At 41.5% G+C, this 18087-nt stretch overlaps 2 protein-coding genes across 4 annotated transcripts in view; one reads left to right on the top strand and one right to left on the bottom strand.

Annotated features, from left to right (window-relative positions):
- LOC122716514 overlaps nt 1–18087 on the bottom strand; it is a 176736-nt gene that overhangs the window by 9161 nt on the left and 149488 nt on the right. The gene's annotated exons all lie outside the window — the stretch shown is intronic.
- The window catches only part of LOC122716510 (WD repeat-containing protein 47), a 64362-nt gene that overhangs the window by 28862 nt on the left and 17413 nt on the right, over nt 1–18087 (top strand). For all 3 annotated transcript variants that reach the window (XM_043939669.1, XM_043939667.1, XM_043939668.1), the window contains exons 5-6: nt 2472–2582; nt 2755–2833. In XM_043939669.1, the coding sequence (XP_043795604.1) occupies nt 2472–2582; nt 2755–2833 (190 nt within the window). The remainder of the gene's footprint in view (nt 1–2471; nt 2583–2754; nt 2834–18087) is intronic.

The following is an 18087-nucleotide window of genomic DNA, read 5'->3' as shown; positions in this document are numbered from 1 at the left end:
TACGGCCGACAGATACGGATCGTATTCGTAATAACAGTTTATTAATTTCTCCCGAATTGTACAAATTGTGCGAGACAAGTTGAGACGGCCGGGTTAAATGACTGTGGCAGTCAGAATGAATGGCGCGGCATCGAGATGATGCCGCGTCGGAAAGACGGATTTAGCGTGGAAAGACGAAATTCTCGAACATCTCGCGCGCATTCTCGTTCTGTGACGAGAAAAAACGATATTGTCAGGGATCTCTCTCCGCGAGGATCGAGGATGCCGGTCGTTTCGAACATTTTTCTTGGCTCGATACACCGGCCTTTTTCGCGATACACACGCCAAGAATCGAGAGAGAGAGAGAGAGAGAGAGAGAGCTTTCCTTACAAAACGTCCACCTACTCGACGAGCTTGGAGCCGACGCTTCGAGACGTGACGCGTAATTGGTACGCGTGACTGGCCGAGATCGCGGTTACAAACGTGGCTTTGTTCGGGGACTGGATTGAACAGGGGGAGAATCGCGAAATAAGCGTCCATCTCGGGTCGAATAATCGGCTCGTTAGCATCGAAGAATAGCAGGTGTTGTAAACGTGGAAAAGTACATTGGGAGTAGGTTAGTTCAAGGTGAACCGATCGCAATCGCTGTGAGGATGGGTGTCCCATTCCGTCGCAATAGTTTGTTTTCGATTACGAAATTGTTTACCGCGCGCACAATGGAATATGATATTAATTTATAATGTTAGCGGCTCAAAAAAAAAATAATAACTCTTAATTATGCTCGTCTTTTGTTCAACATCAATATATAGAGATGAAGAATATATATCGTGGAAAAGAAGAAAATTAAGATTTTTTTTAGAAAAGTATGAAATTGTTTGTGAATGGATTCGCACGGCGGAGAGTAATGTCGTTCAATTGTGAAACGCGTTACGTGTCTCGCGTCAGGTGGAGACGCGAGAAATAATTATCTTATCCCACTGCTTTGCCGCATCTTTCGTTCTTTCACCTCTTTCGTATCGCAACGAATTTTTTCGAATTCGTTCGAATCGAGTGATATCATTTGTAATCTCGATATAATGGAGATAAAGATACCTCTTATCTTGTCCAACAACATTGTAAATTTTATCCGACGAAAAAGATAATTAATTACAATTAAGAATTAAGAATGAATTTTTATCGCATCGAATATCTCCCCAAATATTTCTCTATTGCATCGAATCAACTATCACGATTTTCTTTTCTCTCTACACATTTCGTGTATATAAATATAAATATATATATATATATATATATATATATACGACGAATTATGTTTCTTGGAATGCTGGCAAGCGCGTTTGGATGTACGATCGTGTGTACAAAGTGTGGAGAGCACAACTGGTCTGGGAAACAAAGTAAGGCTCTCCGATAGGTCGCGATACGGTTTGTTATTAGCGAGCGCGGCCCGTGGACGGGCAGTCGAGTCTAATGGCTGTGGCGGGCGAAATCGTAGCCACCGCTTGGCTCCCTCGATATTCCACGTCGGGCTTCCTCCGCAGCAGCATCGTTCCCCCCATCGTTCGTCGTTGTGCACGTACTACTACTACTACTACTACTACTACTACAACACGGCCGGACACGACCAACATTCCATTCGCTCCTTAATCACGCTCCCTAAATAAGACGCGAGCCATTCGGGATTCCGTGACTTCCGACGCGGTCAAATCGTTGCGAATCGATCGTTTCGATCGCGCCGCGAGGGCCCGGATCGTCATTCGTCCGTGGTGGTGGAGGTGGTGGTGGTGGTGTGCAGTGGTGGTGTGCGTGCGGTTGTTGTTGCATCACGCACGACGAAGGAATCGTCGATCCCTCATGATCCTCGCAAACTCGGTCTGAGTGTTTCGCAACGAATTTCGAGGGCGAAAGGCAAGTCTCTGACGGATTCGAAATGATCTACCACAAACCGACGATACCTCGATTCCGGATTGCCGAGCGTGTCAGCCTCGCCTCCCCCAGCAATCGACCGATTTATTCGAAACAGAACAGCCACAACAGCACGTGCAGCTTCAGAAGCGCCGCTTCCACTCCGCCTTGTATCAATCGGTACATATTTATCTCTCTTTCCTTCTTCGAATAATAATAATTGCCTAGGTTTTTAGAATTTTTATATTCCGAAATCGGGTGTAGCTTCGCGAATGTTGAACGATTAAAAAGCGGTTCCCTTCATTTCTTCTTTTCGAGAAATTCGAGTGTCTGTTTATAGAGGATACGAAATTCCTTGTTTCCAGGAATCGCGTCGAGTCATGTAATGACTATATCTCGTAATCCTCGTCGCCTCTCGATTGCCTTTAAACATGTTTGCTGCGAACAACGCCAAATAATCGCTTCACGTTGAACGCGTGAATTTATTACGAATCAAGAAAGTGTCGCAAGAAGGGGTTTTGCGATTGTTTTTTTTTTTTTTTTTTTTAAGAGACAAAGCTAACCGTGTCCGTTTCCTTGTGCGATTACAGTATGAAACAGCCTTTGGGAAGTAAAGGACCTTCACCTGTGCACACGAGCACGCCTGCTCGATCCGGTATCCAGTCACCGAAGCCTACGATCAATGGATCCGAGCCTGTGGTGTAAGTGTTTCGCCAGGAATTACAATTGAACGATAAGATAGATTTGACAAATATGATTGTATTAAATAGCGAAGAGCTCGGATTAAAGATTCTTACGAAGACGAATTTAACGATTAGAATATTTGTATGGGGAACGGATTTGATGAGAAATGGTATCGAAAAATGTTCACAGGAGACAGAACTCGGCGCTAGGTAACACTTACGATCCCAGAGTGCAAGAGAGTCATTACGACGTCGTCAAGCCGATAAAGGTAAAGTAAATACCGATATTATTTCGACAGAATTTATTTATGAAATCGGAACGGAGTTAGTTAACCACGCTAAATCGTTCTTCTTTTCGAGTCTCGTCCGTGATGATACGAATTTAATTTATCTCGCGAAATAATCGAGATAAAATTCTTACGTTACCACGTAATTTAATAGGAAACTAACGAACCGCGTTTAAATGTTCCTTTGTTCAAGAATTTAACCTTTTGTTGCCTCATCGTGTTTTTAATCGTTCTTTATACCGAATGCATTGCGCGCTTATCAGTATTGGATTGCGAGAAACGCATTGTTGATAAGAATGCGCGTACGGGATCAATAAAATTTGTTATAACCTCGTAAAATCGCGAACCAATGTACCACGGCCATTCGAAACGTTCGCCATATTTTTACGCCAGTTTAAAATTTCCAATGGCTACATTTAATTGATGGCAGAATTCTTAAGAAACGATTTCATAAAATAGAAAATATACGTATTTACGATTTTACGAAACAGGTGTTTCTTTGTACATTTATCGCGGCATAAAATTACGGTCTCGATAATAATCGGGAAAAGAATCGAATTAACGTCCAACTTTTTTTTTCATTTATCTTTTCTTATTGCCATAAATGCTCGGTATAAACCCGTGACCCGTTTAGACGAGTTCTACTCGTAATCCACCGGAGAAACTGGATTAACTAGCAATTTCCACGTAAATCGTAAATCACTCTTATGCTTAGTTTCCCTCTAATAAAAAAAAAAAAAAAAAAAAAAAAGAAAGAAAAACAAATAATAATTAAAATACTATTCTATAAATATACGACGGATAAAATTATCACGCTTCGGATATATTTCGTTATATCGATGATTTACACATATATGTAAAATAACAATCTCGCTCTATAATTAAATCCGGCTAATTGAATTACACCGGTGAAAGTGTTGGGCACAAACAAAGTTGGTGGAATCGAATTAAAATCTCTCGTTCTCGAATACATTTCCAGATCGAAATCGAGGACTTCGATTCTCGTAATCGATTGGCCGTTCGAGGAATTGCCAATTAGAGGTTTTAATCGGCGCAATTAGCCGTTCGATCGCATAACTTCCCCTTCCTCCGTCTTTCCATCTTGTATGTTTCAACTACTGTCGATTCCTTTTCCGGAATGTTCGCCAGTGATGTAACCGGCGAGCGAGTTATCGCCGCGTGGAATAATTTCAACCATTATCTATCGCCCGTTTCCGTTTGTTAAAAGATCCGCGCGGATAACGCGTGTTTACATTCGAATGTAAACGCTCCTCGCCGCTCGAAAATAGGATGGAAAATAGAAACAATGGAGAAGAGTGCTCGTTAAGAAGCGAAATTCCACTCCGATCATCGTAATAATAATTCGTAATTATTCGGTGCTTGAGTATCTGTTCACGAGGCAACTCGTTACGTCATCGCGTATAGTCAACAGGAAAGGAGTCGCTTCCGCGACGTAAAATTTGTATTAATATTCGACATAAGTTCGACATCGTTTCGTTACGCTTCGGTACGTTAACCTTGGTTGGATCTTGGAGAATCTTCGACGAAGACGATTACCATTTCTTCCATTCGCCGCAAAAGATTTTTTAACTCGATCAATCACGATCTCTTAAAATTACAACATTATTCGAGACGAGATTCAATTATGCACCGCTCGTATCTCGCTCGTATCGCTCGCGGACGATTCCAGATGCTCCAACCAGGTGCGATTCCGAGAACGCGACGCGACTCTGTATTATTCGACTTTATGGGCGAATACGTGATCGCCTGGATCGCCAACAGCTGTTGGCAGCGGTGTCTCTCTTCGGCAGCAGTTATAATGGGTCACGGCCTGTGTTTTGCCTTCTTTTTCCCCCAGTATCGCGGACGAAACCGGTTCATCGATCCGTAGCGTTAGAGATAACACTTTATAGAAACCTTACGACATTAGACGTGTTGCGCACGCTTTTTAAATAAATCGCGTCGCGTGGGAGCGAAACGCGAAACTCGTTGTTCGAGACAAATCCTACTTTTTAAATCCTACTTTTCGTTACTTGTTGTCTCTCTTCTCGAGAAAAAAAGGAAACAAACATCGATCGAGTAAAAATACTTCTGCGTAAGTAAAATTCGAAATAAAATCAACCGCGAGGAACAAAGCGTTATACGCGCTCTGCTACCCGACAAGGTCCCCAAGCACGCGCCTACACTCGAAATTCTAATGCTCGTTGGATCCCGAGCATCGGGATGGATTACGTTACGCGATGGCGCAGTTAGAGGACGCGAATCTGGGCGCAGTCGTCGCGCATCGGCGCATCCATGCAATTGGAAGACGATCGTGGCGGACGCGGGCGAAAATGGTCGTTCCGCGTGGGCGGCCGCGGTTTTTCCGAGATTTTTGCCGACACGGCCATTTGCAAACGCGGCGATGACAAACTCCGCAACGACAATCTCCAATTTCGATGCGCGAGATTAACGCGTGACGTAACCGAGCCGCGAGGGAGGGAAAACGTAGTAACGAGAGGAAGCGGCGAGTTGATCAAACCGTAGCCGTGATTTAATGTTTGTGCATCCGTGACGTTTATGGCCCGTTTAAACCATGATAAAATGGAATGGTTGGGAAATTTGTTGGGTTGGCGATTCTTGCTGCGCCCTGAGGGGTTGAAAAAAAAAAGAAAAAAGGTGGGTCGTTTCGAAGGTAATAAAACGCGATATCGTCGGTTGATAAACAGCGAAGCGATCGTCACGTGGCTCGCTCCGCGAAACTGGACACTTGCCAGCGTGTCACTTTTCCGAAAGGGTACACCTTTTCCTACTTGAATTAAAAGCGTGATACGTAGCTTCGACCGTCAAGGTGAGCTGGAATCGACATGTCATGTGGGTGTGGAGAAGTCTAGTAACTCAATAATGGCACGTGCTCGTTAGTATTAACGTGCAACATTTGTTTACCATAAGTTTAAGTTAAGGATAGAATTTTTAAATATTTGGACTCGATATCGGTGTTGCGAGAATTTTTTACGTTTCAGAGAACAAAGAGGGAAATAATTTGTTTGTCGTTTTTAATAATATAATGTCTGTTAATAATTGGATATGCTTCGACGCAATTGCTTTTTTTTTTTTTATATACCTATAATTAAAATTAATGTGTAAAACGAAACAAAAACAATGAATATAAGTATAGTTTTTTTGGATTGAATTATTGGTGGTCATAACTCGATTCGTATATCGTTTGTCGATTGATATATAGTCGAATACGTGCACACGCATACGGAGAGTACGTGGAATCTGGAATAGAATTGCAGCTCCATCTCGTTGCATACGTGAAAATCTGTTTCTGCGAATGTCAGTACTCTATTATTCGCTTTTTGTTGGTGATGCAGGAATTAATTAAAAATATCAGCGCATGAATGAGTTTACCGACGTGCTAATAATCTGCTTTAACGAAAACTTTGGTTTTTTTTTTATTAACGAGCCCCCTTCACTTCTTTTCAATTCTTAATCGATTGCGCGTATTGTTTCAGAATTTTTCGAATTTTCTTTTATGATTTTCTATTTTTATATAGATAATAATTGTTGCAACGATTAAATAATCTTGCGTTTATCTCCGGCATTCGACAGTAACGATAATTATACATTCGATATCAATATAAGCATACTTTTGTCACCTATTGTATATATATAGTATTACAAAATCATTGTGTTATTCCAAATTTATAGCATTTTAAAAAAAAAAAAACATTAAGATGTATAATTACATAAAGTTATATTTATCACGGTTAAATCATCAGCAAACATATTATTTTTCCTTTCTTAGTTCTATTTGCTAAAAATAGAACCTTCCTTACCCGAGAAAAAAAATATACACACGACTTCGTTCTCACGATATCAACAATATCGACTAATTTTTAATTTGAAAACGTTCTTTTGTTTCGTCTTTCAAAAAGCAATTCAAAAAAAAAAAAAAATACGATAATCTATTATCAGTCATGAAGGATGTCGGATGAACTTCACATAAAAACGCATAATTCTTTTATAAAAAAAAAAAGACATCGCGTACCTCGGAGATAAACGAAGAGGAGAGATAATCGAATCGGAAGAACGAGATAAATAAATATAACAAAGCTTTATCGTAAAACGTAATTCGTTGTCGTCAATTGTTGGAGAAAATTCTGGGATCAATCGTTTCCCTCCTCTCCCTGGACGCGAGGAGGAACGAACGTAAGATAGAGCAGAGAGGTTCGTAAAACGTGGGGACACCTCGGGCGAAAGGGGGTGAGGAACGTGGGGAAGAGGCCGTAAAGAGAAGAAAGTAAAGCTCGGAACGGGAAAGTTAAATTGGCACTCGACCCGATTACTAGGCCCGGCGGGGTCGTGGCCGCCTCTCGTTCGTGGTCTTCTCCCTCAGTTTTGCGCGACAAACCCATAAGGTTTGACCTAATATGGAGAGTCGGAGTTTACGAATGCTATCGGCCTGGTGGGGATCCGTATGGAGAGCTCCTGTCAGGCCTTCGGGTCTCTCTCCTCACGGAGTTCCCCAGTACCTCATCGGACGTGTGTTACGCCGCACACGCGTTTCCATGTAACCTAACCATTGCATTTCCGAGTGGAACGACAGTTAACAGTTCGCAGCCTGGACAGAGTGAGTTTCGTGCCCGAGGGGAAAAGAGCGAAAGCGTTTGGATCTCGGCTCGCGCCGCGATCCGATTATATAGATAATATATCCTCGTATCGAGAATTAAAGAAAGATCAATCAATTCGATCTTGATTCGTTCGTCGAGTCGAGTCTCGATCTCCGTCGTTTCGCGAAATTTAGGAAGTTTTTCTCGATGAATTCTCCGTTTGCGTTGGAAATCGTCGAGTCCTAGCAACGGGACTAAGAAACGGGTGACGGTGGGAAGATCGGGTTGGATCGGATAGAAAGCAGCTATGAGCGTGGTCGAAGCTCGGTATACGTGCCAACAGGATTAGCCGTTGTATCGGCAAATCGTGGAAACGCGGATCTTTGGTATCATTGAATTAATTGCGAACATGTCGACGTCCGCGCATCAACAAGCCGCGATACGTCGTTTGGAGGCGTTGTTCAGGGATGTAAAGTTGGAGCAACATCATCCGGACGTAGTGAAGGTGGAGATAGACTCGAGTTGTTGCGACATTCACGGGAAACACGCGAAGGAGAATTGTTGGAATCGCAGGGGATCGATTGGGACCGCGTATCAGTACGGAAGGGTAGAGAGTGTCGGGCGACGAGACGGTTATTTTTCTCCAGGAGGCAGGAGGAGCTCCCTTGGACTGCCAATGTCACCATCTAAGAAAGAGCTTCACCCTTCGAGTTTCCCCAACACTTTGAGGAAGAGTCCGCTTGGCTCGTCGATGGGCGCTATCAATCACACGAGGAAAGATTTTTACGCGCCCACGTTGAGTGGTTCGCCGCTACGACGAGATGCCATCGGTCGGTCGATGGGGTGTCTGAAGAAGGACACCGTGTCGAGCTACAATTCTCCGCTGAGGCGCGATTACGTGGCGAAATCGATGACGAGCCTCCAGAGGCCGATGCCTCCGCGGCGAGAGGCCAATAATTTGTCCAGCCTGTTCGCCGCTTGCCCGACGCCGCACAACGATTCTTCGAGATCCGTCGGCCTCGCCTCCTCCTCGTCGAACAACGATCCATCGAAGGCGAGAAGCCCGTCGAACTTGAAAAGTTGTCTGGCTGGGTCCAGCGGAAATTTAAGGAACAACTTGAACGTGACGTTGAGCACCGATCTTTCGAACGGGAATCTGAAAAAGGATGGGAAATCGATTGCGCCGCTTTCTAACCGAAGAGGTTCCTACGACAGGAGAAGGCTCTCCACGGATTCTTTGGATAATACGAAGAGAAACTCGTGGGATCCGGGTCGCAGGGGCTCTTCCGGATCGTCCGGAGGATGGGACGATCCTATTTGGGAGGAGGGAACGTTCGACGCCGACGTCGACCAGGTAAAATATTCGAACGGTTGGAGGCGAGATCGTAGAAGGAAACGCGTACGATTCGAACGATTTGTTTTTACAACCGAATCGGACGAATGAAACGTGCGAAAAGTTTGCGCGGAATTGTAATTCTCGATTGTAATATCGCTCAAAAATTCTGTCCGATATTAACAACGGATGAAGAAAGTCGAGCGACAACGTGCTCTCTCATTGTCTCCGCTGCTTTCCCGCGAGGGACAAGAGAAATCATCTTTCACACACACATACACACGCGCGATGATGAAACGTAAGAAAATGCGCGGCTTGATCGTCGTTGCACGCGCGGATAGAATTTATCGTTCCTTGTTGGAAGGATTGCGCTCAACCGGCCGTGGGAAATTGCCATTCGCGCCAACGCACGAGGCGTCCGTTTATCGTTCCGTTCGAACGAATTATTCCGATCGAAATTTATTCCGATCCGACAAAATTTCTGATCGAATGCGATTTTCTCCTTTCCTCGAAATCGCGCGAAACGTCCGTCGTGTCCCCTCGTCACACTTTACGAAACTTTCATCTGTCGTTAGAAACGTCCGTTCGAATGAATTTCGCGAAAGCGTTGATTTACGAGCAACCGTGCAGCGGCATTAAGGTATTTTTCATGTGGCGCCGTCACATGCTAAGTGTTTGTACTTACGTCATCGGCATGCCTCGCACGGTATGGATACGCTGTTAGTCATCGACCATGATATTATGAAAGCGTCCACCTCATCGGGATCACGCGGTTCGATCTTCTCTCGTTAAATTCGTAATTTAACTCTGCCCTGCGACTCGCATTTCTCGTAATTTCGATCTATTCGAGCGATCGAAGAATTAAGATTGCGACAAAGATATCCTCGATTCTTATTATCGCTTTTTTTCGAAGCGATAAATTTCGGTCGGATATGTTTCCGAGGAAAGACGTCACAAGTTATTTACAAGCCACGACGTCGATTAACAAATATTTGTATTCCTGCTTCGTAACAGGCGACTCTCGAATGCATTTCACCTGTTGAATACCGGCTAAATTCATCGACTGTGTAGTTTTTTTCATTCCTCGTTCGCACGGATAAAATCGTCATTCGTACGCCGAGAATTCTGTTCTAAACGCCGAGTATATATGTATGTATATATATATATATATATATATACACACGAACGTTAGAACTGTGTAATGCTTATTTAAGAATCTCTAAGAGAGAAGTTTAGGTCATTATTATTCACCGCGCGTCTCTCGTACATACAGGCATTCCTCGCATCGCGTAATATACGCGATACACGGACAATAATCGTTATTCTTCCACATCGTTCATTAAATGAAACAAATCGTTTAATTTCTGAAGCTATTGTGAGCTGGAATTTCAGACACAACTCGCGTTAATTCACCTGTCGAAACGTTTAAAAAACCATTCGTCTTTCGTATTCGTTGTTCGCGCGAGGAATTCGTAAAGAATATTTCATAAGAAGCTTGGTTAAATCGTTAAATTGGAAATTCGTTGTTCCAAACGCAATCCATCCTTCGTTATACGATAGTTATACGATCTAAATGATTTCGCGATTTTCATCGAATTTCCGTGGACTTGCACTTGATGGTGCAACGCGATACGGCGCATTTCCTGAAACGAGATTGTCGCAGGTGAGGCCTACGCGTGGTTTGGCCATGAGCTGCCCACTCATCTGCGCACCGCTTGTTTTTTTTCATATATCGTTCTCGCTTTTTCTCTTTCTCTCTCTCTCTCTCTCTTTCTCTGCTGCCATTCGTCCGCGTGTATCCTTTATGTAAACGGTGACGACCTACGCCGCGGGCCCTCGATATGGCCACACTGGCGGAACGATTTAAAAGTAGCGTCCGCGTCATTAAGAGGAGAGCCGAGATCGATCCAGCCATCGTTTTGCGCGTCATGTCGCGATCCTTCGTCTTTTATGGAGATTTACGATTTACGTAGATCTTTTGCAAAATCTGAAAACTCGCGTTACGAAATACGCTTATGAATTTGAATGGGTCGTTCATGGTCGTCGTCGTGGTTTTCTGCCTTTCGATATGAAAGTATCGGTATATAATAAGCTTTAACAAAGTGGTAGCTGAAAACCTAAGTTACGAATATAATTTATGATATATTGTAATTCATGATTCGATAAAAAATTTGCACTTGTTGTTAAGGATAAGAGAGACAGTTGTGCGGCGTGAAATATGAAAGAGGAATTAGAAAATAGACGGGTTTGAAGAATTAACGGCATCGGTTTTGACGTAACATTTATTCTCCTCTTTGAAGGAAATATCGGAGGAAGTTTGTTTTATATAACTCGAGCGATTGATTTGATTTATGATCAAAAAGAAAGTTTTTTTTTTACGTAACGTAGCGCATCAAAAATTGAAAGGATATATACTCGAGAACTAGATTTTAGTAAACATATTGCAAAAAAATAGAGATTGATCGAATGTAAAATGCAGCTTTAATTAACACCGAATTCGGTTGTTCGTATCCAATTAAAGTCACTATCGAACCGTGGTGATGGAACAAATTGCACAACTCCAAAGCGCTTCCTGACGCCTTAATGACACGAAATCTCCTACGTTTTTGTTCGTTCATGGAGTACAAAGGAACGAAAAACAAAAAACAAAAAACAAAAAAAAAAAAAGGAAAAGACCGAATAATTTTACAACGAAACGCGCCACGACAAATTAATTGATTCTAAAAATTTGCTTGCATTTCTCCTTTTCTTTCCATTTCCACACACGCTCGAATCGTGTATCAATTAACATTTCCTCGAAGATATCTCGTAATAAGATAATTATCCTAACAAATCATTGTTTATATACATTATTTCCTGAAAAAAGATCGTTTCAACCCATTTATTGGAATTTCTTTATTCAACGACTATTATCCACCCTAAATTATTTAATACATTTAATACATATTTTATTATAATCGGTAATTAGTATTACAATACAGTACGATAATTACTACGAAAACTAAACCAGCAAGGCGTTCGTTCCTCGCCTCGCGTTAATCATTGCCGTTCATCTCTAATTAGAACCAAACCCTAATTAGATGCTTATTAAAAATTCCTCCATGGATATATTTATATCGCTCAACTCTTACAACAAACTGAATCGAAGGAAAGGAGAAATTAACGTCGATTCCTTTCAATCTCGGCCATCGACCCAGGCGTCCAGGAACACCAGGGCAACGCGATTTCCAAACGGTCGAGATGGCTGATGGATGAATCGACAAGTTGCACGACGAGTCATTTTCCGCCGGTCGATCCGCAAATCGGGCCTAATTCCTGAAATCGCGGCTAGCCGATTTACGTTTTGAAACGGCACGTGACGCTCGCTTACTTCCGGGACACGCATGCGCGCATGCGATTTCGTGTCGTTCGTGTTCGTTTCGAATCACGGGAACCGTTTTGTCTCTCGTGCCACGACGTCCAAGATGATTGACCGAAACAGATCGGCGGTACCGTTGCAACAAAAATTGACTCGCGTAGACACGTAAACGCTCGCCTTTGTGCGAACGATTTTTGTCTGGTCAAAATGAGAGAAACGTATACTGTCGATGAGAATTCGTTTATAATCATTGTACAGCAACAAGTATGTAGGAAATAAAAAAAAAATGAACGTAGCGTGACTCGTTAACTGTGCTTATTATATTCACAAGATCTATTGTTGCGAGGTTGATATTCTCTATTTTTACACGTTGAAAAAAAAAAAAAAAAAAAGAGAATAATCCTTTGCCGATCTATCGATGCGAAACTTTTGAGACTCGATACCGTTTTCTTGCTTCGCTTCGATAACGAGTTAGCTGCATGCAACTCGAGGGAGGGAACAATAAATCGTGAGATTCGCGGCGGGAAATAAGAATCGAAAGATGGGGAGCGTAAATACGGAAAATAAGGTCAAGTTCGAAGTGGCGTCGTGCAAGGAAATCGGTGATTCACGCGGCGTATATCTAGAAACGAGGGCTAGTGAACCTTGACATTTCTCGCCAAAGAATTCTTTTCTACTTTTACTATTTGACGAGCTAATTAAATCCAGATTACGAAATGCTTAAAACTTGGGAAGAAAATTTTTCTAGGGCGATCGATTTCAATTGCAATTTTGCAATAATCCTTTCGATCGCATTTCTGTCTTTTTTCTTTTTTTTTTTTTTCTGTATCTTCGTCCGATATCAATTCACGTGATATCGGTTGTAATTGCTTTACAACCTATTGAATTTTGATATATCCACATTGAACGCTGTTTCTGTTTAGAATTTTAAACGTCATGAATTATACGAATGGCTCGTTACCGCGGAATAAGTAAGTACCACCATAGAAGTGAATATTGATTAAACGATACCATTTAATATAATCGAAGCATCGTAAACATGATAGATTCATTAAGTTGAGTGAAACGTGTCTGGCGATTACCAAGTATATATACGTATCGATTTATTTTAAGAGACCAGTTTAATGCTCGAATTAAGAGAAATGGAAATTGGATCTATCTTCATGGCTTGTTAATTAGGTGAAAGTCTTGCGCTTGAACGGCATTAAAATGTTTATAATTCAGTGAAATCATATCTTTTCTTTATTGTATGATTCATCGACCGATTTACTATAATTTTCTATGCTTTTTATTTCGACGATAAGCTTCGTTGACGTCGATTGTGGTCAAATCTTTAATCAATCGGAACGATTAACCAGCAAAGAGAATTTATACAAAGATTTAATGCCGCAACATAAAGATAAAATCTGAAATATGTTTCTAATATGTTGTGCTGTGGAAAGAAATGTAAAAGTATTAAGTTTTCTTTAATCTAAAAAGTTCTTAAAAAGATTCTTTAATTATGATATATATTAATTAAAAAATTAGAGAAATTGAAAGAAATTTAAGTATCTAAGACTTGCACTAATAATTATACCAAATCTTATTAAGATAAGGTAAAATAGGTAAAATAATTAATAATAGTAATTAATGTAATGAAATAGAGCGATATTTCATTTAAAGTTGTACCGTAATTAGAAATAGAAATGTTATAAATGTTTTCCAGATTTATTAACGATTAATTATTTCTATAATTGTTGCATAAAATAATTATGAAAATATTTTTTCGTGTTTTTTTAAAAAGAAAAAAAAAAAAAAACAAGGATACTTTGAATTTCAAAGGACAAAAAATCGCTATTTGTAAATGTCGGTATTTCAGTTTCTACGATTCATCCGAGAGTACTGTTTTATCGACCACGAGCAAAATCGTTTAAAATCTACTCTGCAATACCCGCTAAGCATACCAGCACCGCGACTTTCGATTTCGTTAGGAAACAAGATCGCGCTTTCTGTAATTCGCTCGAATATCATTCTTATTCTCTGTATCCACCGAAAATAAATTTATATATCGGAATAAAACAATATTATCTTAAGTTTTAACTTAATCTTGAAGGACAAGTATGTAGGACAAGTTCGTTGCACGAACGGATACGAACCCGACCAGGCGGATCTAATAGTCATCAACTTTCTTATAAATTCTTTGTGATTTTCACGAGCACACTCTTTTCTCCCGATCATTCCGTCTCGTATTTCTACAACAACCGTCAGCCTGTAAATACGTTACAGATCAGCGCGCATTCATGCTGCGATTCATGAGGCTCCCGTATAATCGAGTTTACATCGTTCCGAATATCCGTTGCATTCCACTCTGTATATATCACCATATCACTGACCAACTTCGTAAAATAACATCTCGATATCGCACTCTACGTCTCGAGCCATCCTCTAGAACCAAACGATCCAAAAAATTTCGTTCGACTCTCTCTGGAACATCGATCCATTTCCGCCCTAGTACACGCCGCCAAACCCTCCCCGAATGAAAAATTCCACGAACGTCACGCACATTGGGCGTACATCGAGCGAACACGAGTCCATCCGACTCGTTGCGCGAAACGAACGATATCTTTCGGGTTCCGGAACGATCGCACGGTGAAAACGAGTACGCGCAAGTTCACCGGAAACGCGTTCAAAACGATGACTCATTGACCAACGAATCGAGGCGGAAGGCCTCGGTTGCAATTACGCAATATTTCATTCATCCTTGGGCAAAAACTCCTCCTTATCGAGAGAATTTCCAACCGAGATAATTGCGATGGCGGGAGCGTGCGAAGGCCCCCCACCTTCGAATTTCCACACGCGGCTTTACAGCGTTCAACCCGAGTTTTTCGGCTCGAGTCATGGTTCGCGTATCGCGACCGGACGAAAGATAATTGCGATAATGGCGTGCACTCGCGAAGCGAAACACACACTCGTGCTTATCTCGTTTATTAAGATTTTTCGCGAGAGCACGATCAGTCAGGTAAATACGTTTTTTCACCGGCTACCGGATGAAAGAGAGAGGAAAAAGGGAGAGAAAAAAAGAAAAGAGGAAAACGGCGTGTAGGATGTTGTTGCGCAATATGCGTACGAAACGTGTACGCTCCTCCGATTAGGAGGTCTCAATTTTGTCGCGAGCGGTTGAATTACGACACGATCGAATCGAATAGCCGACCGTTTAATCGAAACCGTCGCGGTTTCTTGATTCCCGAAGCGAAAAGATCGATATCTCGAAGCCGCGAGACACGGTGGACGCGCGCCACGGTACACGATATACGAGAAAAAAAAAAAAAAAAAAAACAATGAAATGGATTTTGCTTTAATTTTCGAGATCGAACACGAGCTCGACCTTCGATTCGACGAGGCAGTGAGTGACTAAGACTCGATATCATTGTTCAATTTAATTTTCAACGTGTCACGCCATCCAATTACGATCGATGGAGAGAGAGAGAGAGAGAGAATAAAGTGGTAAGCGTTACATGTGTTATATCTGTGTTTGTATACTATATACGAGGATCCATTAAACTATGAATTATTCGCAGCGAAAATATTATTACGGCCACGATACGCGAGCATACGGGCACGCGATCTCCGCGGAATACGAGATTCCTTCGATCCTCGGATGTTGTAAATATGATTCGAATTTAAAGTGAATTTAAATTTATAGAAAGCGACAAGGAAAGCAAGATTACGGCTAAGGAGTATATATATATATATAAATCGACACGGAAAGTTTAGCTTGTAGAGAGAAAGATTATCGATCATCGTTTCTGAATCCTCTTTCTCTCGATGATAAATATTCATATTGGTAAGTTATTCGTAAACAGGTAAAGAAAGATATAGTAGGCAGGAAATAGAATCGTCGGGACGTTTTATTTTTAACCGCGATTTAAATACAGTTAAATACAGTTTCATTGCTATATTTCGACTGCAGTGCTAAATTTTTATTTTAAATAGAAAAATAGGAAATTTTTTTTAAGGTTATTGGGCAATTATAAAGAGATTGGAAAACATTGGCGTTGTTGCTCCTTCCACTCAACGTGGAAAACGGAATAAAATTGCGTGGAACGTAATAAGGAAGAGGAACGAAAAGAAAGGAAAGAAGTGAAATACCGTACGAGTTTTCATTTTATTTCGTGACTTTTCGTCGTTTCAACGGTGAAACTTGGAACAATGGCGTAATTATTAACATTAGAAAGTCAACACAAATTGTTCAGAGAGACGGTTCATCGCTTTATTTTTAGGAAGTATCTCATTATACTTTACAATCCGTATCTCCAGAAAATTAGCAAAATTATCGAAACAAAATTTTTACATTCATGCAACACAATACTGTCATAATTCATCAATTCATCTCGAGTCTCCTTTCACGATATATCTACGCTATAATTTCATTGTCCATAGGAATTCTCCTGCATTTCCTTATCGTTCGTGTCTAAAAAAAAAAAAAAAAAAAAAAAATCATATTCTCCACTTTCTCTCTACACTGCTTAAAATCTCTTAAGAATGCCCACGCATAGTTTCCAAGATATACGAGAAATATATCGATGATAGGAAGAAATGTCGAATAAAAAAATTTTGTCGCCGAATAGACAGACGCGAAGTAAGAGACGGACGTAAAATTAAGATTGAAATTTTTTTTTGTCATCCTGTTTCATTCGAACCGATTAATCGATCGTGGAAGAACTCTGTAGAGGCGAAGAAGGGAGGGAGAAGGAAGACGTTTATCACTCGCGTGTCGTCGAAACGAATGGGGCGGGGACTCATAGTCGAGCGGATATACACGAAGAGCGAAAAAACGTTTTACTCGTTTTGGCACGGTGCCAATCGGATATGATCGGCATAAAAGCGGACGGCCGGATCACGTCAATTTACTTTTCGTGTCGCGCTTGGCAACTTTCTCTGAAATACGCGCGAGATACCCTTACCGATCTCTGCATTCGTTTTCTCCCGATTTTGACATCCGTTTCGGGGGAAAAAGTTCACCGTTGATCGATATCGTACGAAATCGGCGACCACTTTTACTCGAACGAATCGATCGGATTCCTCCGACGATCGATCGATCGATCGATCGATTACGCGTCAGAGCGTGTAAAACTACCAGAGAGACCGTTTAACTCGGGAAAGTGACTCGATCGGAATAATGGAGCCATCCAACCGATCGTTGCAACCTGTTCAATTATCGCCGATCATTGATCGCGTTGACCAATATATATATATAAATCGGCGGTTAATTTTCCGCGCAATTTCGCTCGATTCAGAATTATCGGCGCGCGATATTTTCTTCGATCGAATCGTCCGTGCAAGCTCGATTTCGAGCGAAAGGAAATCTTGCTCGGGCCACGACACGCGATATCTTCCCGCTAATAAAAGAAAGAGGAGGAGAGGATTGCCGCGAATTATTAACGGAGCGTATCGGAGAAAGCTGGGATGGAAAATTGAGCCCGTTTTGATGATGCGCCTTTTAGAATTCCCTTTTCTCGGACGGAGAAAAACTATCCGTGGATGATTCATTTTGACGCGAGCGACAAAAAGAGGATTCGAAGCAAGATTCGAATGCGCGAAGAAGCTTGATAAATTTCTAAAGATCGACAAAGAATTTGAATATCGTTGCATCGATAAAAGTAGCGAAGAAGCGGTGAATGTTTGCGATTTATTCGCGCGAAGGGGAGGGGGGAAAAAAGGAGAAGATGAAAAATCATGATCGAGCTCGCGTGGAAAGTTATTTTCGCATTAAAATTTTTAACACTGCTCGAGTTGAATCAGTTCTTTACACCCACTTGCTTCTTACTTCCTGCGTGTAATGGGCGATGATTTCCCTGAGTGAATTAAAACGAGCTTGAAATGATGGTCGTAGTGAAAGCGAGGGAGACCGTAGAAAAGGAATTTGGTACCCTTTTAATCCTCTTGTTCTTATCCACGACTCTCTCGCGCG

Source organism: Apis laboriosa, unplaced genomic scaffold, assembly GCF_014066325.1.
Source record: "Apis laboriosa isolate Shangri-la unplaced genomic scaffold, ASM1406632v1 scaffold46_cov150, whole genome shotgun sequence".
In the NCBI taxonomy this organism is placed as follows: domain Eukaryota; kingdom Metazoa; phylum Arthropoda; class Insecta; order Hymenoptera; family Apidae; genus Apis; species Apis laboriosa.
This window is presented reverse-complemented; position numbering and strand designations above follow the sequence as displayed.